Raw genomic sequence first — 26,547 nt, forward strand, 5'->3', positions numbered from 1 at the left:
CTGCATAAGTAGATAGTCTAACCGAAGTATTTTGTAGTCATCCCTATACCTAGTATAAAGAATACCCGGGGAATACTGCAGTGATACGTCATGTGTATTGTGAAAGCACCTACGAGTCCCTCTGTTGACCAGGATTCCATCAACCAGCATACTAGGCTCTGTACAAACACAGAACAAAGTGTCCTGGTCTCAAAGAGCTGACAAAAATGCTGATTGCTTACAAAGACGCTCATAAAGTTTTCAGTCACACACAGTGTAAGTCATAATATTTGTATCTACTTTACATAGTGCTATAGATTAAAATCTGTATATAAGAAATTTCTGTATCTGCAGCCTTGGTAATACAGCACTGCATCTGCTCACGTTACTTGGATTGTAAGTTCTTTGGGGGCATGGGGACCGTCTTTTTGTTCTGTGTTTTTAGGGTCCTGGTCCGTGACTGGGGTTTCTAGTGCTAGTGAAATACAAATAATAAAGAATCTATTTATAACCATGGCCTCATCTTCACAAGGAAACTGTTACAAATAGAGTTGAAAAACAGTCAAACTAGTTGGCAGCTTGACAGTGGTCAGGCTGCTGGTGGGCTGTGACCAGTGCCTGTCACCAATATTGTCTCGCTGTTTCCTGGTACTCCCCCATCTGCCTGTATCCATCTGTTGACTCTTGGCTTGCACTTATATTGGAAGCTCTTTGAGGCATGGGCCATCTTTTTGTTCTGTGTTTGTACAGCGCCTAGCACAATGGGTCCTGGTCCATGACTCGGGTGCTAGGGGGAAGGAACTAAAATAATAAAATGCTGACTGGTCAGTGCAGAAAAGGCTCAGTTGTGCTCAGCAGGCATGGACCAACTCTTCTCAACCAGCATTTACTCAGGACTCGCTATCCCAGTGTTGAGCGGAGGGATAGCTCAGGGGTTTAAGCATTGGCCTGCTAAACCCAGGGTTGTGAGTTAAATCCTTGAGGGGGCCATTTAGGGATCTGGGGGAAAAAATGGGGATTGGCCCTGCTTTGAGCAGGGGGTTGGACTAGATGACCTCCTGAGGTCCCTTCCAACCCTGATCTATGATTCTATGTGCCTGTCTGCACTGACCAGTCAGTCTCATGTCCGCAAACTTGACTGGCTTTAAACATGATTCAATTTCCAAATGAAAGTGAGCCCCCAAGGGCTAGAAACTTTCTTTTTTAAACAAAATCTTAGAACAGCATAAGAACATCTAAGAAATGTCCCCTCGGACCAGCTCAATCCAAGCCCTGCTGTGTGGTGACTTCTTTTCCGTTATTTGTAGTAACATTATTTCACTGGTTCGTTAACTTTCAGCCTGCATTGCCTCATCTAAAAAAAAAAATTCTACTTTTGTCTTGCCAATTGGATTCAGGCGTTGGTGGCATTGAAGCAGAAGCGGTGATGCTGGGCCAGCCAATCAGCATGGTGCTTCCTAAAGTGATTGGTTACAAGCTGATGGGAAATCCTCATCCCCTGGTAACATCCACAGACATAGTGCTCACCGTTACCAAGGTAACTGACATCTGTGCCATGGGGGATTTCTTACAATGGGCCACAGTGTGGCACGTGTGTGCATGGTGTGATCTTAGAGTAGCTGCATACAGCAGCCTTAGGAGTCCCATCTCTGGGGCTGTCATCTTGATTTCATCCTCTGAGACCCAACTATGCTGGGCCTGGGCTGCAGCTTGGGCTGCAGCTAGCTCTGCAGCTTCTTCCCTCTTGCCTGCTGATCAGCTGCACCTCAGATGGGGTGGGCCAATTCTGCTTCCTCCCCTCCCCCCGCCTATTTCATGAGGAGGGTGGTGAAGCACTGGAATGGGTTACCTAGGGAGGTGGTGGCATCTCCTTTCGTAGAGGTTTTTAAGGCCCGGCTTGACAAAGCCCTGGCTGGGATGATTTAATTGCTTTGAGCAGGGGGTTGGACTAGGTGAGGTCTCTTCCAACCCTAATACTCTATGATCTGGTTGGATGAGACAGGAAGAACTGGAACTCCCAGGGCTCCTACAATCCTTGTGGTTGTCATGGTCAGGTTTTGAGACTCCCATTGATGCTAATAGGAAAGTTTTGCCATTGCCTGCAGCGGTAGCAGAACCGTGTACGTATGGCATGTTTAGCATTGAGTTTTGAAGCTCTGTTACACACTGAACAAAACCCTGCTCCCAAATGGACCAGAACTTTGAGGAAGCGTGGCTTCTTGACTGGAGCTGAACCGCATAGGCCTGAACTGTCTCCAGTGCATAAGGCTTATACAGTCAGCATTCTGAAGATTAGAAATGGCCTTTGAGTACCTCTGTTGGTTCATGTATTACAGCATCTTCGCCAGGTTGGGGTGGTGGGTCAATTCGTGGAATTCTTTGGGCCTGGTGTAGCCCAGCTGTCAATTGCTGATCGAGCCACCATTGCCAATATGTGCCCTGAATATGGAGCAACTGCAGCCTTCTTCCCAGTTGATGAAGTCAGCATCAGGTACCTGATCCAAACGGGTAAGTGCAAAAAGAGGCCAGAACTTGAAGATCCAGATTATAAACCTAGGCTCTGACAGCTCGTGGTACAGGGCCTGATTCTGGTGTAACTCCATTGACCAGAATGGAATTACTTCAGAATCTCGCTGGTATGAGAGAGATCAGAATGAGACCCATGGTGCCATGCATTTGGTCCTAGCACCTTCCTAAACCTTAACCTTGGGCTCTGCAAAGGATCCATTTTACATAATATATATGAGCTACTGTGTTTCTCAGGGTTGAGCCCTTATGAACTCCAGCGTATGAAAGTTTCTGCTTAGAAAACGTCAAGAGTTCAACTCCAACCTTGGAATACAACTAACAGTCCCAGTTAACTGGGACTGAGATCATTAAAGATCCAGTGACTTTTCTCTTCCTGCTTTTCTAGTTAAACATGAAGTTGATGTAATACAATCTATCCCATTCAAGGCCCTGTTCTGCATTCTTAAAATGCCCCAATATCTTTGTCTTGACTGTTCTTATTTAGCTATGTCTGGATTTCATTTTAGGTCGTGATGAAGAAAAAATTAAGCACATAAAGAATTATCTTCTGGCTGTGGGGATGTTTAGAGATTTCAATAACTCCGCTCAGGATCCAGATTTTACCCAGGTAGAGTCCTGATCATCATTTAATCTTGTACCTTCCTTCCTTTATTTCTCTCCTACATGTACACCCCTTCGCTCTCCTCTTTCATTTTATTTATTTTTGTTGTTCTCTGTTTCATCTTTTTTTAAAGAGGAATTTTCACACAGCAAGGAAAAAATTAACATGACTCTGATTTTTGTAATCCCTTTCCCAAAGCACGCCCTGGTCCATTCCGTGACTGTGTAAACCAGCATTTGAGGCAGCCTCATGTAATGGCATTAGACCACACAGAACACCTGAGGGAAATGCAGGGTCTCACTGTGTCCAGCAATCTCAACCCTGTTGATTTATAATAGGGTGGCATGGATTTAAATGAGGACAGAACTTGCCCCCAAGTATCTCTTAATAGTTAGCAAACAAGGCAAGATTAAAGGGATTTGATCCTCTCTGAAATCTTGTAAATTTTCCCTAAGTGCACAACTTCACCTATAAACCAACTATCAAAATGGTGAGCAAGAGGCTGCTTGTATGCTACCCCTTTGCTAGGATTTCCCAGAATGCTTCCTGATGCTAGGATTTGTCTTGATTGTGAGGGTGGGGGTAAATTTTCAAACCACCTCAGATCTGTTTGTTTTCAAAAGTGACTTAGACATGTATCGTATTGGCTTTATTTTGAAAGTCAATGAGACTTAGGCTCCTATGTGCCTAAGTCACTTTTGAAAATGGGGACTTGAGGTGGCTGTGAAATTTTTTCCTTGGGAGCTAACAGTATCTGAGTTTGTAACTCGCTACAAATGGCTTTGAGGAATTTTGCCCTTAAATGCGTTAGGCCTCATGCTGTCAGAAGAGAGTTTAAGGCACTGATTCAGTCAGGTTCTTAAGTGAATAAGTAGTCAGTGGAACTCCTTGTGTTGAGCATTGCTGCATTGGGACCCCAGTGTCCTTGAGAGCGATGTATCCTGCATTATTTGGCTCGATCCTTGGCAGTAGCTTATTGAGCTGCACTGTTCCTCCTGTTGAACAGGTTGTGGAGCTGGATCTGCATACCGTCGTGCCTTGCTGTAGTGGGCCCAAAAGACCTCAGGACAAAGTAGCTGTGTCAGAAATGAAGAAGGACTTTGAGACCTGCCTGGGAGCCAAGGTAAGGGCACGTGGCATTGCAAACGGAAATATGTTTGTCTTCTAGAAGCTATCTGTAGGGCTTAGTCATTAGAGACACAGGTCTGCGTCAATCAATTCAGGACACTTTGTGTGACCTTGCAGGAATGTTGTTTCCTGGTTATTTTCAACTGTAGCCTAGAAGACCACGCTAAGGAATAAGTATTCTAGAGTGGTGGTTCTCAAGTTACGGGTCCTGGAATATGGGTGGTCCGTGGATCTGCTCCTGACCCATTAGTGAAGCATTTGCAGTATTGAAGTAGTCACTCAATCTGATAATGACATACCAGTCTGAGACTCACTGTAGGTTTCCAGAAGTGCTTTTTGCCCAACTAAACTTAAAACCACCACCCTAACTGCCTCTTGCAGTCCATCCGGTTAAAAACAGCAATTAATAGATCTGCGTCTAGGATTTTGATTAGGACCCAAGTCTAAACACCCCTAAGTTCTGGGGAATCTCAGCCCTGAATCCAGATCTAAACTTTACAGCTCAGGCTCATTCCCTGTAAAAGCCAATACCTTATGAAGAATGCTCTGGTTTTCAAATCCAGCTAAACTCTCCAGATTTGCTATGCCATTCAGATTTTCTATCCCAGTCCGTAGTATTGATATGCTAGTTCTCTCCCCTTTTTTTTAAGATTCGTTCTTTCATCCATTCAGCTAGATCTTCACACAAACTTCAGACCAGTCAGGCTAATTGTATGAACTCTTGGGCATTCTGGCCAAAATCCCAGGCCTGACCTGAGTGACTCAGCTTGGGGAGTGGGGTGGCTTCCTAGATCCTGATGCTGTGCGCTGATGTACAGTCTCATCTGGGATCCAAGACACACAGGCGCCTCTGTGCAGGCTAAAAGAGTTCTGTTGTCTTCCTGTGCAAAAGACCACCTGTGTGCCACCGCAAGAGGCAGCTGCCACCTTGTCCCCAAGGGATGAGCGGGTAGGGTTGGCCCCAATTAAGCAAATGTGACAGCTGCCATGTTGGCTAACATGCTGGGGACTGAAGCAGGGACCTCCAGAGCTAAAAGCAAGAGCTGCTATATCTTGTGCTGAAGCTGTTACACACTCATCTTCTGTGGCTTGGGCACAAGGAGGAGCCTATAACACACGCTGTGTCACCAAACGCTCTTCCTTCCCCTTTTAAAGTACAGCTGTTTTCTGGTACCATTCTGTCTCCCTTTCCCAGTTCTCACACTAACCATCTTCTCCCTTTGTTTTTATTGTCCCTCTTTATAGCAAGGGTTCAAAGGATTCAGTATTGCCCCAGACCGTCACAGCGATCGCGTGAAGTTTGTTCATAGCGGCTCTGACTTCGAGCTCACCCACGGCTCGGTGGTGATTGCGGCCATCACCAGCTGTACTAATACCAGCAACCCCTCGGTCATGTTAGGAGCCGGTAAGCGTGTCTGATCAGAGGAACCGCTCCAGGCAGATGTAGTTTTAGGTCTGGGTACAACCTCATAAAATCAAACCCCATTGACATGGAAGGAATCCCATCCCTTTATGCCAGAGCTGAATTTAGCCCCTCGAGTGAGCAGGAGGAATCCAGGTACCAATATCTGGGCTGAGACCTGGAAACTCTGGCTGTTAATCACATGGCTTTTTTCCCTTGCATTGACAAGTCTATAAGTGAGGTAAGTTTCATTTATCACCTACCTCTGACCTCTCGGTGAGGCGTTTGAGGCGATGCGAAGCAAGGGTGGTGTCAATTTGCTTTGGCTGTACAGTAGCCTAGATCAGGGGGGATTAACCTTTGTTTTTCTTAACTCCCCCCAAGATGCTATAAAAATTCCAGAGCTCACCAATGCCCCAACAACTGTTGTTCTGCATATAAAAGCCAGGGCCGGCGTTAGAGAGTAGCAAGCAGGGCGATTGCCTGGGGCCCCACGCCAGAGGGGGTTCTGCAAAGCTAAGTCGCTCAGGCTTTGGATTCAGCCCCAGGTGGCAGGGTTCAAAGCCCTGGGCTTCAGCCCTGCACAGCGGCCCTTCGGCTTTCTGCCCTGGGGCCCAGCGAGTCTAGCATTGGCCCTGCTTGGCGGACCCCTGAAACCAGTGTGGGGGCCCCAGACCCCTGGTTGAGAACCGCTGGGCTACATAATGTATGTTTCAGTCCTGCTGCCATTCAAGTCAGTGGTGATTTTGTAATGGATTTTAGCTGGAGGCTAGGGCCCGTGTACGTGTTGGAATTTGCACGGTACGCCGTCCCAAGAACAGCATTATCTTCAATTGGAATTGCTCAGTCCCCGAGGTTCCTTGTTCTAGATCTAGTACTCTGATAGCAATGATTAAACTCTTTGGTAGTCATTGGATGCTTCTGTCTGACACTCACCCTCCCATACGTGTCCTGGAGGAAAAGGGAAGAACTTCCCACTCATGTTCCTGGTTTCAGTTTCTTGATTCCTTCTCTTCTTTTTTTTCATCTTTGTGCCAAGTTTTGGCTGGCAACCATGTTTGTGCGTGTGCCAGAAAACCTGCAGGCCAGTGGAGGGGTGGGGGAATGGCCTCACTTTGACCCAGTTCTGGCTCCCCTCCAAAGGCACACAGAGGTGGCTCTGTAGTTCCTCTGTGATTGAAGTTGTGGAAAGAGATTCAAGGTCAGAACCTTGCGAGGGTGGAGGATGAAGAGAGCAGGCAAGCGGGTGTAATTTGTGTAGTTGCTCCAGGACCTGGTTGTGGGTGCTAAGCACTCGCAGTTGCAACTGAATCAATGGGAGCTGTGCTTTGCACATATAAAGTGCTATATAATGATAAGTGTGCTGGAAAATCAGGTCCTAGGCATCTCAAATTGGGCACCCAAAATTGGTGGATGAATTTGACCTAAATCTCTCTCTGCCTTAGCTCCTCATCTTTACAATGGCGATAATACCTCTCCCGCACCTAACGGGTGTTTTGAAGATAAATTCACTAATATTTATGGAGAGCTCAGACATTATAGTGATGAGCGCATAGAGAAGCCCATGAGGAAATGAATAATTGTTTTCAGTGTGCAGTAAATAAGGCTTGGGGCGACACGTTACGCAATAAGTAGAAAACAAAATATTGAGTAGCTGCTCATTCAGGGAGCACCATCCATCCCATGTGCTGAATGAGGCAAGGGTCATATGGGAAAAATAGTACGTGATCGTGCAGTTATAAAGATTGTGTCATAATACATGCGTGCACAGGAGCCAAATTAAGATTTGCACAAGCAACCTTAATTCTCAAATAAACTTGTTAGCCTCTAAGGTGCTACAAGTATGCCTCTTCTTTTTGCCTAACTTTTGAGTGTTTGTTTGACTTGCAACCTTAATAATGTTCTTTTAACAGTTTTGTGTGTTTAAATGTATGCCACTTTCAAACTGGGTGTCTAATGTTAGGCTCTTCGGCACAGATTTTTAAAGGTATTTAGGTGATGCTGTGCTCAGCGTCACAATGTCTAACTGATTTAGGAGCCTAAATCGCATTTTCCAAAGGGATTTAAGCTTTAGGGAGTACATTTAGACTCATGCCTCAATCCCTTTTGCAAATACAATTTCGGCTCCTACATCAGTTAGGCATTGCTGTGCTCAGCATTGCAAAGCCTAAATGGCTTTAAAAAAATCTGGGCCGTAGTTTTATCTGAGCCCTTCAGTGTAGCCCAATTTTCCGTTACTGAGCACTGCAGCTCCCACTGATGTCTCTGGATGCTGTGAATGCTCAGCACCTCTGAAAGTTGGGCCATTTTTTATTTAGGTGTCAAGCCCTTAATTTCATCCATTAGTGTTCTCTGAAATGAGCTGGGGGTCTGTTTGCATCATCCAAACTGACCCCAGCAGCTAGCAAAAACGAGCCACCTTTTGGTTAGCTCCCTCATCAGAGAGGTCACAGGTTTCAGAGATGCTGAGCTGTCCTCTTGCCCCAGCGACACAGAGGTGGGCACTGTGATACGGCTTGCAGGGCTGCTATGAATAAATGGAAGGCTTCAGTCTCCAAAGCTGTCAACTCTGTACCAAGAGCACTGAATTTGCCTGTCCACAGACAAACAGTTTAAAAGGAATAAAATATCCAAGAGAAGAATTCAGGCTCCGGGTAAATATATTCTTGTTAACAAGGTTCACACTCAGAAGGTAATTAGATAATGCTGCTTAAACAGGCTACACATTGTGAGACTATTTGCTTACATCAAGGGGCCAGGTGAACTTATGCCAATAGATATTTCAGGCCTGGCTCACCAGATTCTTATATGGAATGTTTTATGGCTCCTCTTCCCTTATTTAATGCATAGAAATAGCTACTAAACTAATCAAGCGCCTGATCTTATACTGGTATTCTGCCCAAGTATGTGAGTGTGTGTGTCTTTGAATGTAGCTGCACACAGCTTTCCACTACAAATGGAAGAAACCAGTACCACAGTTCATCAAAGCACTTGGAGTCAATGGAACTTAAGCACATGGGTTGCTGATTCAAAATAATCAAATACCGGAAATGGAATCTCTTCTGTTTCAAGCTAGTCAAGGGAGCTGTCAGATGATTTTTTGGTTTTGTTTTTTTCAGGTGGACTGTGCCATTGCCAAGAACAATCACAGGTGCCCTTTGTGTTTTGCAGGATTGCTTGCTAAGAAAGCTGTTGATGCTGGTCTGACTGTGAAGCCATACATTAAAACCAGCTTGTCCCCAGGCAGTGGGGTTGTCACTTACTATCTGAGGGAGAGTGGAGTTATGCCTTACCTTGCTCAGCTAGGGTGAGAGGGGTTTTCATTTTACTGTCTCAAGGCTCGTTGATGCCTATTTCCCATAATCCTTGGCAAACGTAATGACTGTACAAGCAAAGCATTTGCAGCAAGTGATGTCACGTAAGACAATGATGGGTGTCCACAGTCTGAAAGGCATAGCTGAGCCCTTAGGGGTAGATACTCGTGTGTGTAAGCCAGGCAGCACCATTTACTCAGCTGACTCTTATACCAGCTGAGAAGCTGGCCTATTATTTCACTAAAGACGACTACTTGTTAGGCAAGGGGACGGTTCATTTCTTAAATTTAATTGTTCTAAAATAGTATCTCACTTAAGACTTGTAGGTCTTGTCTGATGATAAACATATGGTCTCCATTATGCAGTGTTGCAATCACATGCACTAATGACTGTTTGCATGCAAAACATTGTACCCATGACAATTGTGTGTGCAAATTAGGTGCACAAATTTATACACCTATCTAGATACACTTTTTTTTAGAGCAGCAAAAGAATGCAAATGACCATCACAGACCGTTTTCTGAGCAGAAAACGATACTGAATAGTTTGTGTTGTAACACATTTCCTCATGGACAGAGCTTCACTGCCTGATCGTTTGCTTTATCAAAAAGTAATTAATACCTATCTTGTGATCGCTAATATATTTAATACTGTCTGTAGGTTTGATGTGGTGGGTTACGGGTGTATGACCTGCATTGGGAACAGTGGACCTCTACCGGAGCCTGTTTCAGAAGCCATCACTCAGGTACTCAGCTGCTGTTAAATCTTCTGCAGCATGGAATACTGCATGGTCTTTCAGAGACACAATCACGTATTTATTTCACTTGGTCAAGAGATTGAGATACATCTCGAGGGCTTGTTGCCACAGGATCCATGCAGGAGAGGGCTGTGATTCTTCAACTCAGATGAGAACTCCCTCCCTGTAAACAAAATGGCAAGCTGCAACAAGAGCAGGCAAGCCGACTTAAATCATCCCGTCGTGCAGCCGTAGAAAGCCGTGGGTCTGTGATGCCCACAAGAAGCTCCCCGTTCAGCAGTGGGGAATGTGGAGTTCGGTCTGCTTGCGAGGCAGCCAGTCCCTGAGTGTGAATGAAGTATGGGGATGCTGTAGAAGCCAGCCTTATAAAAGGGAAAATGCTCGTTAGTTGGGATGTCCTTGTTTTAATGAAGAGTAGCTTTCTGTCTAATTAAAGAGTGAATGGGTGTCCGGAAATGGAACAAATGTAGCCCTCTGGAATAATATCCCCCATCCAAATGACTCCGATTATGTTTATAAATGGGTGTATATGGCTGGATTTGTGGAGATAGAGGCCTACGTGTTCAAACGTGACTAGTGGTTTTGGGTACTTCAGTTTCTGGGTGGTCAACTTGAGATACCTTTTTAAAAGGGGCCTGGTTTCACTTTTAGGAGTGCTGAGCGCCTGTCCTCAGAAAAGCAGGCCCTTTGAAGTAGAGCCCCCAAAATCACTACCCATCTTTGAAAACTGAGTCTGCAGTCATCTCAAGGGAACCTGGAAGCACTTCTACCCCCTTTGACAGCGAGAGACTTCGGACCAAATATAACCCCATTGTAAGAGGGTACAAATCCATCAACTTCAGGGTGGTTCCATTCAGTCTATACCAGGACTGAATCTGGCCTCTAGCTTAAAATCTTGAATAGATCACAGGTGAAAAGGGGCTGTGTCTCTAAAATTGTCTCCTCATAGGAATGTTTCTGTGCCAGAACCAGGCATCTTCACTTGACTAGCAATCTCTTCTCAGCCAAAGCTAAGAATTTGATAGCACTGTCAAAACTGATGTTTCCTACATGCATTTTCTAGTAACCCAAGGGCATTAACAGGGAAAAAACCAAAGTGAAGCCTGTGTTTTGGAGAGGCAGAGAGGATTTTCTGCTTGCCCTGTGGGAACGGAGGTCCTTCAGAATACCTGAGAGCTACATAGCAAGATTCTGTTTTATTGTGTTTTCCTGTTCACAGTATAGCCTTGCCCTGGGATTCAGAGGTCATCTCTTAGCCAGGTTTCGCAGTCTTTAATGTTAACCAGTTTCACAACTGTGTGGTGATGAGCTTCTTTGTTTGTGGTTGTGATGGCTTTGACTTGCATGTTTAAGAAGCTTATGGGAGGATTTCTGTGTGTGAAACATTTTTTCCCTCTCAGAATAAGCCTCTGTTTATTCCCTGCTGTGACAAACCGTGTCAAGCCACCTGTATGAATATATTTGTAGGTCTTTTAATAAAAGACAGTGGAGCTTTGTAGGTGGCCCAATCTTTGAATCTCTCATTCAGCGATACTGTAATGATACCTTAGAGACTGACCAATTTATTTGAGCATAAGCTTTCATCAGATGTAGCTGTAGCTCACGAAAGCTCATGCTCAAATAAATTGGTTAGTCTCGAAGGTGCCACAAGTCCTCCTTTTCTTTTTGCAAATACAGACTAACACGGCGGCTACTCTGAAACCTGTAATGATATTAATTCATTCAGTGGCTGTCTGTGAGGCTATTGAGATGGTTTGTAGCCAGACTTCTTTCAGGCTAATATTAGTGTGTTGGGTTGGTTCAGGATGGATGGAAGACCTCCAAGGAACATTTCAGTGCTTCAGGAACAGTCCTAGATGGCCAGAAAGGACCATTTTGATGATGATTTGGATTGCAGTAGCACTTAGCACAAAGGGGTCCCGGTCCAGGGCTGGGGCTCCTAAGTCCTGTACAAACACAGAACAAACAGATGGTCTCTGCCTTTAGTCTGACCTTCAGGGTAACACAGGACAGACAAAATGTGGTGCTGGTAATTCAGCAGGTGGTGCTGAGCCATTTCCTCGGGGCCTTCTGCTGGTGGCAGTACTACCTTTTGGGATAGCCACAAAATGTAGGTCCTGACGACTTCTGGTCAGTGCCGATCCCTCTGGCAGGAGTGCTCCCCGGCGACCCAGACCATGTGCCACCATTCGGCCATGCTCCTGCTGTTTGTTTACGTAACCTGCTCTGTTACATGCTGTTCTAAGCTGTATTGTGCTGTTTGCTAGCTGCCCTGTCCCCCAATCCCGTGACCTGTCCATGACTTTTACTAAAAATACCTGTGACTAAAGTGTAGCCTTAATCATGTACAATCACAGAACGCTTTCCTTTCCGTCTGCCCCTAGCCGTATAGCCATTCCGAATGCATTTGAACCAGAAGGCCCTTGACTTTCCGCTGCTTGTGTTCACTTGTCTCTACTGCTGTCTTGCAGGGGGACCTCATAGCTGTGGGCGTGTTGTCCGGAAACAGGAATTTTGAGGGTCGCATCCATCCCAATACTCGTGCCAACTACCTTGCCTCCCCGCCACTGGTAATAGCCTATGCTATCGCAGGGACCGTAAGGATTGACTTTGAGAAGGAGCCTTTAGGTAAGAAACTGTGGGGTTTTCTCCCCTACCCCCCTGACTATTTTTCACTACATTCAACTGATATTAAGTGAAGAGTCCAGAGGAAGCATCTCTTATGTATTGGTTGGTGAGGAGCCCAATGAGGTGCGTATGAGATGCAAGACAAGCAAGTGTTGGGTCAATAGTGGCCACTAAGCGCACGTGGGGGAGAAGTGTGTTAATAGCACCAATCGCCTGAACCTAGGGAAGCTCCTTCATGGGAATATTGGGTGCTGTGCCTCTGCAGGCTCAGGGGTGTGTGTGTGTGTGGGGGGGGGGGGTGAGGCAGACCTGAAGGACGCCTGCTTTGCACACCATCTCCAGGCAGCCCTACCAGAAAATACCAATGGGAGTTCACCCTGACAATGTCGTCATCAACTTCCACGAGATCCCAGTCCACCGGGTCAAAGCCAGGCTAGAAAGCTAAGGCAGCAGGGTCCCTGAGTGTTGGAGCAGAGTAGAGAATAGTGGGAGTGAACAGCACATAGAAATTGGATCACTTTTGCGAGTGGAATGTTTGTACATGAACTTTAAGGGTGCGTGGTTTCTTATAGGAGTAAATGCAGAAGGGAAGGAGATTTTCCTAAAAGACCTCTGGCCAACAAGAGACGAGATCCAGGCCGTTGAACATCAGTATGTCATTCCAGGGATGTTTAAAGAAGTCTACCAGAAAATAGAGGTGAATCGGTTACCTAGTCTATTGCATTAACTGGGAAGTTTAGACTTGAAATTAGACGAAGGTTTCTAACCATCAGAGGAGTGAAGTTTTGGAATAGCCTTCCAAGGGAAGCAGTGGGGGAAAAAGATCTATCTGGCTTTAAGATTAGACTCGATAAGTTTATGGAGGAGATGGTATGATGGGATAACATGATTTTGGCAATTAATTGATCTTTAAATATTCATGGTAAATAGGCCCAATGGCCTGTGATGGGATGTTAGATGAGGTGGGATCTGAGTTACTACAGAGAATTCTTTCCTGGGTATCTGGCTGGTGAATCTTGCCCATATGCTCAGGGTTCAGCTGATCACCATATTTGGGGTCAGGAAGGAATTTTCCTCCAGGGCAGATTGGAAGAGGCCCTGGAGGTTTTTCACCTTCCTCTGTAGCATGGGGCACGGGTCACTTGCTGGAGGATTCTCTGCTCCTTGAAGTCTTTAAACCATGATTTGAGGACTTCAATAGCTCAGACATAGGTGAGAGGTTTTTCGCAGGAGTAGGTGGGTGAGATTCTGTGGCCTGCATTGTGTAGGACGTCGGACTAGATCATAATGGGCCCTTCTGACCTTAATATCTATGAATCTAACTGACTTTTGTACTTCAGCAAGAAGAGCTTCTGCAGCTGTTTAGTAAGGTCTTCCTGATAATGAAGTAATGAAGCAAAGTAAGCTGTCATGGGATAAGAGGGAAGTTCCTTTCATGGATTGGTAACTGGTTAAAAGACAGGAAACAAAGGGTAGGAATAAATGGTCAGTTTTCAGAATGGAGAGAGGTAAATAGTGGTGTCTCCCAAGGGTCTATACTGGGACCAGTCCTATTCAACATATTCATAAATGATCTGGAAAAAGGGGTAAACAGTGAGGTGGCAAAATTTGCAGATGATATAAAACTTCTTAAGATAGTTAAGTCCCAGGCAGACTATGCAGAACTACAAAAGGATCTCTCAAAACTGGGTGACTGGGCAACAAAATGGCTGATGAAATTCAGTGTTGATAAATGCAAAGTAATGCACACTGGAAAATATAATCCCAAGTATACATATAAAATGATGGGGTCCGTTACCACTCAAGAAAGAGATCTTGGAGTCATTGTGGACAGTTCTCTGAGGACATCCACTCAATGTGCAGTGGCAGTCAAAAAAGCAAACAGAACGTTGGGAATCATTAAGAAAGGGACAGATAAGACAGAAAATATCATATTGCCTCTATGTAAATCCATGGAACGCCACATCTTGAATACTGCGTGCAGATGTGATCGCCCCATCTCAAAAAAGTTATATTGGAATTGGAAAAGGTTCAAAAAAGGGCAACAAAAATGATTAGGGGTATGGAACGGCTTCCATATGAGGAGAGATTAATAAGGCTGGGACTTTTCAGCTTGGAAAAGAGACGATTAAGGGGGGATATAATAGAGGTCTATAAAATCATAGAATATCAGGGTTGGAAGGGACCTCAGGAGGTCATCTAGTCCAACCCACTGCTCAAAGCAGGACCAATCCCCAACTAAATCAACTAAGTCATGACTGGTGTGGAGAAAGTAAATAAGGAAGCATTATTTACTCCTTCTCATAACACAAGAACTAGCAGTCACCAAATGAAATTAGTAGGCAGTAGGTTTAAAACAAACAAAAGGAAGTATTTTTGTACACAGTGCACTGTCAACCTGTGGAACTCCTTGCCAGAGGATGTTGTGAAGGCCAAGCCTATAACAGGGTTCAAAAAAGAACTAGATAAATTCATGGAGGATAAGTCCATCAATGGCTATTAGCCAGGAGGGGCAGGAATGGTGACCCTAGCTTCTGTTTGCCAGAAGCTGGGAATGGACAATAGGGGTTGGATCACTTGATGATTACCTGTTCTGTTCATTCCCTCTGGGGCACCTGGCATTGGCCACTGTCAGAAGACAGGATACTGGGCTAGATGGACCTTTGGTCTGACCCAGTATGGTCGTTCTTATGTATATTTTTCCCACTTACCCTGCTGCTGCTGTTAAAAGTAGTCATTTTAAAATTAGAATGATGTGTAACTGGCTAATTCCAATAGATTAAATGGTTGTCACTGTTCCAGGGTACTTTGCTGCTTAATGTAATCCTGTAGATGGTATTGCTGTCTCTCTTGCCCCAGGACTCTGTTAGAAAGTGAGATGTTCGGTCTCAGTAGGTATTTCTGGCTGAAGTACAAGTGGCTTAATTGAATGTTAATAGCAAAACAAGAAAATGTGTATTAGCCGTACTTTCCTGCCTTCATGGGGGTATTGAGGCGTAATTCACTAATTCTTTGAATGTGCTTTGAGATTCTCTTACGGAAAGCACGGTAGAACAGCAAAGTAGTCTCAGGCTGTGTACAATGTATTATAGACAATAGTCAGCTGGATGAGCAATTTTTTGATTTGTAATGAAGAGAAGGTGTGAAGTTTATTTGTTTCAGTACTCTAGATGATGGCACAGAAGCACACAATCGCATATTGTTGTAATAAGCTTTTCCATCAGGCATTGAAAAAGCACTAAGAGAGAGAACATTTGCAAAAGTGCCCAAGTCCTATTTTTAAAAGTCACTTAGGCTTCCAAGTCACTTAAATACTTCTGGAAAATTTAATGTTAGTTTCTGTTTTTCAGACAGTAAATGAATCCTGGAATGCTTTAGATACTCCATCTGATAAACTATATACTTGGAATCCCAAATCGACATACATTAAATCACCCCCTTTCTTTGAGAACCTGGTAGGTACATTTTTTTTTTTCTCTCCTTTCCAAAGGATTTTCTGTTCACTTTAGGGCCAAACGCTCCTGTTAAAATGGTGTATAGTTGGAGTAATCCACTGATGTGATAACCTATTCCAGACCTCCACCTGTGTAACTGGGCCAAATTCTGCTCTCATAGTCCCTCAGGGTGATTTTTTCACACTCAAAAATAGCTTAGATCCAAAGGGGGAAAAAACACTCCAACACAACTAATGAATATTCAGAGGGTGAAGATTTGTTTGAAGAACGGGTGGATTTTTTTTGACTGGTTAGTTTAGCTGCCTTTTAGTGCACCTCCCACCCTTTTCAATCAACTCAACAAATTCTGGGTCACTTTCATTCTAATTTTATAAATATATATATATTTGTTTGCTTGGTAGACTTTGGAGCTTCAGCCCCCTAAATCCATAGTTGATGCCTACGTGCTCTTAAATTTGGGAGATTCTGTAACAACTGACCACATATCTCCGGCTGGGAATATAGCAAGGAACAGCCCTGCTGCTCGTTATTTAACCAGCAGAAGGTAAGTCAAGTTAAATGCTTTATATTTTCCTTCTCATACACATCCTTTCTGCTCCTTCCCCCTCTCGCTCTGTGGTTCAGTGATTGTACTGTGTAAGTCAGAGGGTTGAAATTCACGTGCCTTCCCACCCTGCTGTTTTCACCTCCTTGCACCTGTTAGAGCTGTTCCTTCTACTGTCCAGAGCAGCTGCCTTCCTAGGACCACATGGCAAGCGAACACCTCTCACCTCACATCCTCCCTTGACTCCTTTTGCTTCATGCTACAGTATGAGCTGCGTCAGCCAGGGCAGAGAGAATAGGGAGCCATTTCCCTTCCAGATAATCCAGCCAAATCTTGGTCCCATTGCAGTCAACAGCAAAACTTCCATAGATTTCAGTGGCACCAAGCTTTGACCCTAAACACCTTTCCCCTATAATATAGGACTCCTTCACTGGTCAAACCAGGACTTCCTGCGCTACAGAAACTCTTGAGTTCAGATGTTCTTCCTGGGTCAGCACAGCTGCTGGCACAGGCTTGAGAACATTGCGCTCTTGCTTTACTGTTCTATGGGAGGTCTGGGGTTTTGTCTACCAGGCCTTGGGCTAATGTTGGAATCTTCTCTCAGGCCTGACTCCCTGTTCTGTTTCATGCACGGTGTGGTGTGTCTAATCCCTAGTCCCTCTCTCTGAGTGGCACGAATTTTGTTTCTGAAAACAATACTGTTTTTTTTAAATCATTGCTTTTGTAACAAAAGCCTTTCAACAGGTTTTTAAATGCAATGTGCTAATGTACCAGAGGTTACTGAATGCAAATCACTCTTGCTTCATGGGTGCAAGTCCCACTGATGTCAATGGGGTTGAAAGTTTAAAGTCCCATACACAAGTTGCAAAACAAATGTAGCATGTAAAAGTAACATTTTGGATGGATCCCAGTACAAACAGCCCTGCTCTATGCTTTGTCTCTCTGTTACTGGCTCAGTTAGAAGGAGACCTGGGTGTGTTTGTTTGGGGGTCATATATAAGTCTTATGCTCTCTGTATAAATTAATATTGCCATGTACACCCACTCTTAGTATTACCTTTTCCCCTCTGTATCCGTTAGCCTGCCCCCAAGAGCTCAAATTCTACTGATTCGAACAATGCCTTGCATAGTGGGGCTCTGGCCAGGGACCATAGGTGCTATAGCAACAGAAGTAAGCGGTAGTGGAGATTAAGTAGCAGCTAATCAGAAGAGATTGTTATTGGTTCTTGTGGCTAAATGCAGCCTGGTTCCTATTATCGTAGCACCACTTGTGTATGTTGCTTGGGGTAACAATTCTTTGGCAGCCTCTCTGGCTAGGTCTAGGTTACATGCATGTGCTACAGTGGATTGGTAACAAAGATGTTGAAATAGAAATAATGAACTGGCAGCTGGTCCCCTACTATGCTGCTGGGAACCATGTGAGTGCTAGGAGAGAACTTTCAAACTATCAAAAGATGGCTGGATCTAGCTTCAGAGATGCCTCTTCACATCTGTTAATTCCTGCAGCCACTTCAGTTTAAAAATAAACACCAGTGTCTCTCTTTCCTAATAGCTTGACTCCTAGAGAGTTCAACTCTTATGGCTCCCGCAGAGGTAATGACGCTGTCATGGTCAGAGGAACATTTGCAAACATTCGCTTGTCAAACAAATTCATCAATAAGCAGGCACCCCAGACCATCCACTTCCCTTCTGGAGAAACAGTGAGTACACTGCTTGGCCCACACTGGGGCTGCCTACCTTGAGGCACCTAACTAGTTTGCCTGCAGTAGTTACTTTTGAGTTTATTTCCTAGTTTTTTGGGTCAGATCCTCATCTAGAGTAGAGAATAGTGGGAGTGTCAGCGGATGTAGGGCCAATGACTTCAGGGGAACTCTGCTGACTTACTGAGAATCTGTCTCTTTAAACTATGAGATCTCTCTCTAGAGAATACACCTTTATCATTCTGTATATTCTGTGTGTAGCAATATCTATGCCATAGAACCCTTAGCGTTACAAACACTTTAGGAATAGAAGTTGTTCATAATTCTGAACAAAAGATTGACTTAATACAGCTTTGAAACTTTACTATGCAGAAGAAAAATGCTGCTTTTAGCCATCCTACTTTAAGTGAGACAAGCACACAACCAGTTCTCAGGTTGTCAAATCTTTAAAATTTCCCTTTACTGTTTTATGTTTAACACTGTACTGTAATCTCTGCTGCTGCCTGATTGCATACTTCTGCTTCCAAATGAGATGTGTAGTTCACAGGTCAGCTCATAATTCTGAGGCTGTACAGATCTATATGTAACCTCTCTCTATATATATTTATATAGCAAGCTAGATGTGTATTTCTAGAGAGACAAAAATCTAACAGCATGGGGGTGTAGACGTGCAGTCTTTGCCAGCTCTCATCCCAACATAAAAAGACATCCTCCACTATTCTTGGCTATTTGCAGTTCTGCCAAGAGAATACGTAGTGTAATACCGGCAGGGCTGTAACTGGTTAATACTATAGGAAGAGAGATCAGTGTTGGGACTGGACACTATGGTTATGTCTACACTGCGCAGTTGTTACCAAAACTTTTGTCTTTCACGGGTACTTAAAAAGCCCCCCCAGCGAAAGACAAAAGTTTTGCCGACGCAAGCAGCAGTATTGGCAGGAGCACTCTCCTGCTGACAGAGCTTATGCCGCTCATGGGGCTGGAAGTATTTTGTCGGCAAAAGTGCTGACAAAATACGGCAAAAGAGCGTGTACACTTGCAGGCGTTTAGTGACGAGGCTGTGTCGACGCAGCCTTGTTGCTAAAAGCGCCATAGCGTAGACAAGCCCTAGGTATTACCTGACCTGATGTCCTAGTACTCCATCCGTAGCCCCTCACATTCTGAGCAAAGCACACTTGCATGGGGTTGTAGGCTAGCTCTATGCGGAACGGTGGTATTTCGCACATGTATGGCGTTCTTGGAGCACCCATCTGGTAGCTGTGCACGCACTAAAGAGCACTGCTGCTTCCCAGTCTATGTCCCTACGAGGCATCTAATGGATCTGGTATTCCTTCCAGCTGGATGTGTATGATGCTGCTGAGAGGTACAAGCAGGCCGGCCATCCCCTGATTGTGCTGACCGGCAAGGAGTATGGCTCAGGAAGCTCCAGGGACTGGGCAGCAAAGGGCCCTTTTCTACTGGTGAGTGACTCTGTAATAAATGCAAGTGGAGAAGTTAGAACCACCCTTCGTTGTTCACTTTTCCTAGATGCTTATGAGCATCCTGTGCCCAAACTCCCCCTCGAAGGAATATTCCAAGGTGTGTCTGTGTCTCTCACTCTAAGTAGAATGCTACTGTCAATCACTTAGACCAAATGAGAGAAGAATTCAGATTATGGTCTATGCTGGTTAAGAAGGGGCTCCTTCTGGGCAAACTGATTGAACTTTGAGAACAAAGCAAACCACTACAGGCACAGCAGAGCCTTTGCGATACCCAGCAGTGTTGTAGCCCACAACACGAGCTATATACTATAGAAGCCGGTTATCCCTCCTGAAGAAATTCATACTTACCCAGTAAACAGGTAAGTTTCATACACAAACAGGACTCCCTATTGCAGAAACAATAGCATACAACTGAGATGACCAACACCACGCTACAAATAACCACCCACCAAAAGCAAGAGATTGCATACTGCAGGCTGTTGGCAAATTATTCCCCCAAGTTTAACTATGGTAGGTTTGTGCATGACACTCCAACCAAAATGGGGTGGAACTTGTAACAGTTACTTATTTACCTGGACTTAGAGCTCTGTGGGGCAATGACTTTGTTCTGGGGTTGTATGATACCAGTCGGTGAGGGGGGCTCCTATGTGCTGTTAACTACCCCATGGAGTCTTGGCCTTAGCTTCAGTGGGGATTTGGTTTGTTTTCTACACTTCCATTCAAACCAAACCTCTTGGAAAAAGTGCAAGTTTCTATTGAAACTGGGAGTTGTTTAAGGGCTTGCTGTACTACATGTGATCAATGGTGTGACTATTTAAAAACATACAAACAGTGCAGAACTTAGAGACAGAGACAGCACAATATAAATGACACCTATCCACAGAACAGAGGTCATGTGGCCCAGAGCACAAGCTTACTCAGGGTGCCTGTGTGTGTGCGCTATGAGACTTTATGGCCCAGGCCCCCATATACAATACCTTTAAAGGAGCACTTTCTGAAAAATCCAGGCTGAGCACACCCTCTGAGGCCCCTTTGGGGTGCTTAGAACACAATCACTAGTCACTTTTGCAAATCTCTGCCTATAACTCTGTTTAGTAATAAGGAGAATTCTCCCAACCTCCTCTATAGAGAGACTACAGTAAACACAGCTGAATGTTTGCATTTCCCAGGGAATCAAAGCCATCCTTGCTGAGAGCTATGAGCGCATCCACCGCAGTAACCTGGTAGGAATGGGAGTGATTCCCCTGCAGTATCTGCCCGGAGAGGATGCGGAGAGTCTAGGTCTCACAGGACGGGAACGTTACACAATTGTCTTTCCTGAAGAACTTGCACCAAGGATGAATGTCCAGATCAAGGTAATCAGAATTCTGTGGGTTGGATTTTCAGAAGCACCCTTGAGTGAGCAAGTCCCTCAAACTCACTCTCTCACCTTCCAGTATTCTTGGTCCAGCTGCTGCTATGGTGTTGTGTGAGTGACACCTTCACACAGAAACGCTGTGGCATAGAATGAAATCCATAAAGTGTACTTCATGCAACTACACAATACTGATGCAGTCCACTGATGCTTAACTTTGACTTCCTCCACCCCTATAAATTGCACTTTGCACAACAGTCAGTGCCATACAGCTAAACTAAGCTAAGCATTCAATACACTAGGTCCAAATAAATGGTGAGCACATTTTTAGATGAGATTTCCAACATTTGAGGGCTTCACCACTTTTGCTATAGTGTAGAGTTCAAAGTAGTCCAATATAAGTCTGAAGAAGTGCTGTGGGTAGGAGACTGCTTAATTAAAAAATATATATACACACACCCCCCACAAGGGAAGAACTACAAATCCCAGTGCATCACTTCATGCATTTGAAACTAAAATATATCTCAATCCACAATGTGCGCAACTCCGGGAAATGCTGAGCTTGTACAGTTTTTAGTATAGAAACAGTGATTAACCTTTTCATAACTGGTTTTTTCCTGGTTCCCTATCCTCTGTGCCAACACCACAGAAAATGAGGCTGCAAAAACATTTGTAGAATTAATATTTTTGCCACGAATTTAGAAACATTAAATAGTTGTATTTAGCTATTAAAAACAAAGTTAACCACTTTAAGGGATACAAACTTCCATGCTCCAAGACATAAGTAAACCATTACTAGATTCTGGAGCTAAGTTACTGGGGTTTTGTATCTGGAGCTAAGTCTGGCACTTCTGCACATTACTGGTTGCTTAATGTTTGTTGTTGCTAAAGCATGGCTTCCAGCTGTATGTGGGAAATAATCCTCCTTTCACTACCAGATCCTGTTGCACTTGGCACACTGGCAGAACTTAGACAGCAGGATGTACTCTGTTAATGTTCTCTCTCTAATCCCCACAGCTGGATACAGGGAAAACCTTCCAAGCCATCATGAGGTTTGACACTGATGTGGAGCTCACTTATTTCCGCAATGGTGGCATCCTGAACTACATGATCCGTAAAATGGCGTCCTAATTAAAGCAACAGCAAGCACCTGTCCAGTTAGAAACCTGCCTTTGATGGCCACATGAGAATGCCCAATAAGCACAGAACTTAGAAGTCTAAACCATGAAATCAGTTGTCTCCTTGTGGACTGTATTACCCAGGGGCTTGTTGACAAAAAGGTAGAATGTGTTCAGTTTCCTGACACAATCATTTATTTTTTGTATGATGGCTAGATTGACTATTCTAGTATGGGGTGATGCAGAAAGTGGATCTGTAACCACTGCCAAAGCCTGTTCTGTAACAATTGGTGATTTGTACATGGTGCATTTTGTTTGATGGCACCTGTCAGTCAGATACAGTCCTATGCTCATTTCAATTTCCCAGAAACTGACAGGGTACACTGGGATTTTTTTTAGCCCCCTTCCCTGGATTCTAGATTGAGGTTGGCTCCTTCCCCTTCTTCCTATTTAAACAGCATTTGATTGGAATCCCTCCTTGAGTGGCTAATGCTGAAATTAGTAAATTGCTTAGCTTACTCTTAACTACAAAATGTGAATTATCTTCCTTTAAGAACATCTTCTCTAAGCACTAGGTTTTGTTGGGACAGTGGACCTTTTGGGCAACAAATTTCTAAGATTAAAATCTATTTTTGAAAATTTCACTATAGCATTGGACTTTCTTTGCATACAGACTTATCTTTAGCAAGAGGGTGATAGTATGTTTGAGAAGTACAGTTTGATAATGGGGTCCTTCAAGGATAAACATCCAACCTACAAAAAATTACAGGTAAGATGCAACTACTACAACAAGAATATTGTTTGTGGCTCTTTGAAGACTCCACATTTGGTTTTAAATAAGTGTCCACTGCATACACACTGGTTGTAGTGGCTTCCAAAACATTGAACATACTAGGTGCTACTAAAGAGGCTCCTCCCATATTACTATTTAACTACTGGGGGAGAGGACATTTTGAAAGCTACAATGAGGGACTGTTGTGACCACCTGCATCAAGCCTAGAACATCTTTGGGCTTGTCTTCACAGTGGGGGTAACATGCACTTGTTTATCTGCATCAACCCTGATAGAAATTGTACTACATTAAAGCACACTAACTTTGCAGTAACAAAGATTGTCAGAAGGATAAGAAACACACTGGCTTTATGAATGGGAATTTTCTAAACTCCGAAAGTAATGGTGTAACAATGGAAATAGTCAAATGCTCAAGTTCAATCTTCTAACACTTCAATTTTGCTGTAGGAAGCAACCAGTTTGTAGAAAGACTACTTAATTATGGATTACTAATCACACTTCCATTAAAGTTTTATTTAAATGCATCCATTTTCATGAGGAATTAACAGAGCAATACTGATAAGTGTCTACTTAAACTTATTGTGCTACTTATTAGTTAGCAGCGCACAATTGTTAAACAGCTGCCACTCACCACTATGGAGAAAGTTTTCCACCTAAAAGTAAATGGCTTCCCCTGAAAACAAAGGAACTGTTTATCCTTGTCTGTTTGGCTGTATCCTAACAGTGGATTTCATTTGTCTAATGGAAGGGATGAAGCGAACCTCTTGCAGGTATAATGGGAGCTCTTGGTTTGACTTTAAATCAGTTCTGGCTAGACCTGCCTCCCACTAGGAGATTAAGTGGCCTAACATTTCCGAACAAGATTTTTTTTAAATCTGAAAGTGTTTGTTTAGTTGAAAACCAAAAATTATCCAGTCCTCCTCACAGCACACTAAATTAGGGACCAAGGGTAGTCTCTAAATCCAGAAAGTTGAATGTTTTAAATCTGACTTCAGTTCCTTACTGTGAAGGAACCAACCTGTATTGTATTTTGCCTGTAAACAACTCTACATCCTAGCATAAATGACATCTGGAGGTGAATTGAATTTAAGATTTAATGAGTTCAGGCTACATGGTCTGCATAAAGTGCAACATGAACAAATAGCAACAAAACAGATACATCAATGCAAAACATGCAACTTCAACTGTTCACTTATAGAATTGCACCTATCTAGATGTTTTAGCTAATAAGTTTGATTAGGCATTCAATTTGTTTTTTTCCTCCCACACAAACTATTTTGCAGAGGTGAAGACTTAACTTAGCATACAGTCAGAATACAAATTAGGAAGTGTTCTTACTAGTCTGTTGGAGGTGACAAATAATGAAGAGGGAGTGTACATAAAAGAATGCCAGACTATTGAGATAAAATGGGCAAAAAAAGTCTATCAGCCATGGCATGAAATACAATAGTTCTTAGAGCATTATCATCTACATCCATCCACTTAGAACTGAGTACAAGATAGCATAACCTTCATAATAGAATTACGAATGAAAGACTGCAGAACCCTCTTTAAGCAAGTGCTGCCATTTGCCCATTCTGCATGTATTTAGGAATGTGCATTTGTGTATGAAATAGCTCACACAGTAGGGTGGTGATGAACCAGTTGTTACTCACTCTGTACTGGACATTTCATTAATGTCAAATTCCCTCATCGCAAAATCCACATCCCTCCATTTCCGGAAAACTGAGAGTTTCCCAGTTGTGACATCCTTCACCACAAAGCTTTCAATTTTGATCACTGGGAGGTCATCGAACGTCTTGTACCTCACTGTAATTCCCCAGTCATGCTGGCACTTGGAGTCCCGGCAGTACATTTTACATTTCTTCTCAAAGTTGTCATAGCAGCTTGGTTTTTTGTGAGGCTTTGTTAGAAAACGTTCCTTAAACAGGGCACCTAAGACTGTGTGGTGAGACTCCTAAAAATGACAGTAAAAGTATTAGATGTAGCTTAATACCAGAAATTTATCATAATTCCTAAATTTCTATTGGTTGGCCTTCATACGAGTGCCTTTCATTAGAGAATCCCATCGCATTTTACCCTCATAGCCTACTTGGCAGCAGAGTTGGGTCAAGTATTCTAATTCTGACACAGGAGCTAGTAGGATTGGGCACTTTTGAAAAGGGCCAACTAATTTTGGGTGCCTGAATTGGGACCTTTTCATGGCTTGAGTACCTGTAGCTCCCACTGATCTTACACTACTGCCAAGGGAATTCTGCCTCTGTCACGTGGTTTAAACCATAAGCTGCAAGACCTTATTCTTCTATAAGAAATAGCTTGAGTTGCAGTAGCAATTATGAAAAAGGAAATTCACTTACAAAAAAAGTAAGAGAGATGATCTGTCACTCATTCCCCTTCTCACACGAAATTGTAAAACCAAATGTAATTTGCAAGGATTGGTGAAGTCTCTGCTGCGTCGGTGAAAATTTATTGAGTCTTCTCTTATAAATCTCCTATTACCACCTCCCCTTGTGTGGTATAACAGTGCATGCCACTTCACAGCTGTCCTTACAAGTGTAAATGATTTTAAGAGGACTGTGTTCCATAGTCCCTAAGGTCGGTTACTGTCTCACTGGGGAGCTGGATGGAAACTCCAGAGAGGTCAATTCAGGTGTAGGGAGTTTGTTTAAAACAGGGAGCAGGAGATCACCTAGCTGTGCTCTGCCAGTCTCCCCACTGCTTGGAAACCACCTGTTTGCAGCACATGAAATACCCCAGGCATGGGAAACCCCAACATCAATGCTTAGATTTCCTGGCTCAAGGAAAAGGCTCTCCAATTGCAGAGCTGCCCAGCTGACTTTCCCACCATCAGTGGGTGGGAGCAGAGCATGACTAAGACCCTTGGGTCACCCTAGACAGCCCAATGAGAACATGTGAATGATGCACAGCAGCAGTTCTAAAAAAAGCAAAAAACATTGCACCACCTAAGAAATGAGAAGGAAAAATAACCCTAAAAGGATAGTGCTGCTCCGTAAAGCAAGGATACGCCTTCCCCGGGAATGCTGGGCCCTGCTCCCTTCATCAGAGATGCAGAGCAGCAAGAAAGGGTTCAGCTCTGGGTAATGAAAGTTGTTTGAAGGCTAGAGAGACTTCCATAGGAGGAGTGATTGAGAAGATCACAACTGTTTTAGTGAGATGAATATGAAAGCACCGTGAGAGGGCTATAAAAAATATTGGATGGCATAGAGAAAGTAAATAGCGCACTCCTATACAGCCTCTGTCATGATATAAAAACAAAGGGGGCAGCTAATGAAACTGAAAGGTAATGCAGCTAACTTATTTTTCCCCCTGCACCATGCATAAACCAACCACTGGAAATTCACTCAGTGCTAACCTGCAGCAAAAAAGATTCAGAAGAAAGTAACCTGTGGGTGGAAAGTGAACAGCCAGTTACATTAAGTATCCAGGTACCATGTATATTGTAGCTGTATAATATGAACATGGGTGGTTTGTTTAGGTATGGATATTTCCTGTTTGTATACATTTACCAACCAATGGATCATGCTTGAGGATAAACATACATTATGTAGGATAAAAAAAATCAAATCACTATTTATGAGTGTAAGTTAAATGGTAACAGCCTGGACTTAAGAAGAAATTTCTCCTACAGGCAGTTGTTCCATGATTGTACACTACACTGATTCTCACACCTTTCATTGAAATATTTGATACTGTCCACAGGATGGATCACAGGTGTGATCTGTTACTAAAGTTCTTATGTCCCATT

The 26,547-nt window shown here is 43.7% G+C and overlaps 2 protein-coding genes across 3 annotated transcripts in view; one reads left to right on the plus strand and one right to left on the minus strand.

Moving 5' to 3' along the window:
• ACO1 (aconitase 1) overlaps positions 1–22,633 on the plus strand; it is a 49,039-nt gene extending 26,406 nt beyond the window's left edge. The window contains exons 7-21 of the mRNA XM_084629733.1: positions 1,377–1,516; positions 2,316–2,487; positions 3,015–3,115; positions 4,116–4,232; positions 5,483–5,642; positions 8,811–8,946; positions 9,614–9,698; positions 12,182–12,338; positions 12,911–13,035; positions 15,689–15,793; positions 16,195–16,337; positions 17,889–18,036; positions 19,374–19,496; positions 20,687–20,872; positions 21,889–22,633. Of these exons, the coding sequence (XP_084485859.1) occupies positions 1,377–1,516; positions 2,316–2,487; positions 3,015–3,115; positions 4,116–4,232; positions 5,483–5,642; positions 8,811–8,946; positions 9,614–9,698; positions 12,182–12,338; positions 12,911–13,035; positions 15,689–15,793; positions 16,195–16,337; positions 17,889–18,036; positions 19,374–19,496; positions 20,687–20,872; positions 21,889–22,002 (2,012 nt within the window). The 3' untranslated portion in view covers positions 22,003–22,633. The remainder of the gene's footprint in view (positions 1–1,376; positions 1,517–2,315; positions 2,488–3,014; positions 3,116–4,115; positions 4,233–5,482; positions 5,643–8,810; positions 8,947–9,613; positions 9,699–12,181; positions 12,339–12,910; positions 13,036–15,688; positions 15,794–16,194; positions 16,338–17,888; positions 18,037–19,373; positions 19,497–20,686; positions 20,873–21,888) is intronic.
• Positions 22,634–23,273: 640 nt separating this feature from the next.
• The window catches only part of RIGI (RNA sensor RIG-I), a 37,040-nt gene continuing 33,766 nt past the window's right edge, over positions 23,274–26,547 (minus strand). For both annotated transcript variants that reach the window (XM_084629732.1, XM_084629731.1), the window contains one exon: positions 23,274–24,738. In XM_084629732.1, the coding sequence (XP_084485858.1) occupies positions 24,433–24,738 (306 nt within the window). In that variant the 3' untranslated portion in view covers positions 23,274–24,432. The remainder of the gene's footprint in view (positions 24,739–26,547) is intronic.

The sequence above is a fragment of the Lepidochelys olivacea genome (genome assembly GCF_965140295.1).
Source record: "Lepidochelys olivacea isolate rLepOli2 genome assembly, chromosome: 5".
Taxonomy (NCBI): domain Eukaryota; kingdom Metazoa; phylum Chordata; order Testudines; family Cheloniidae; genus Lepidochelys; species Lepidochelys olivacea.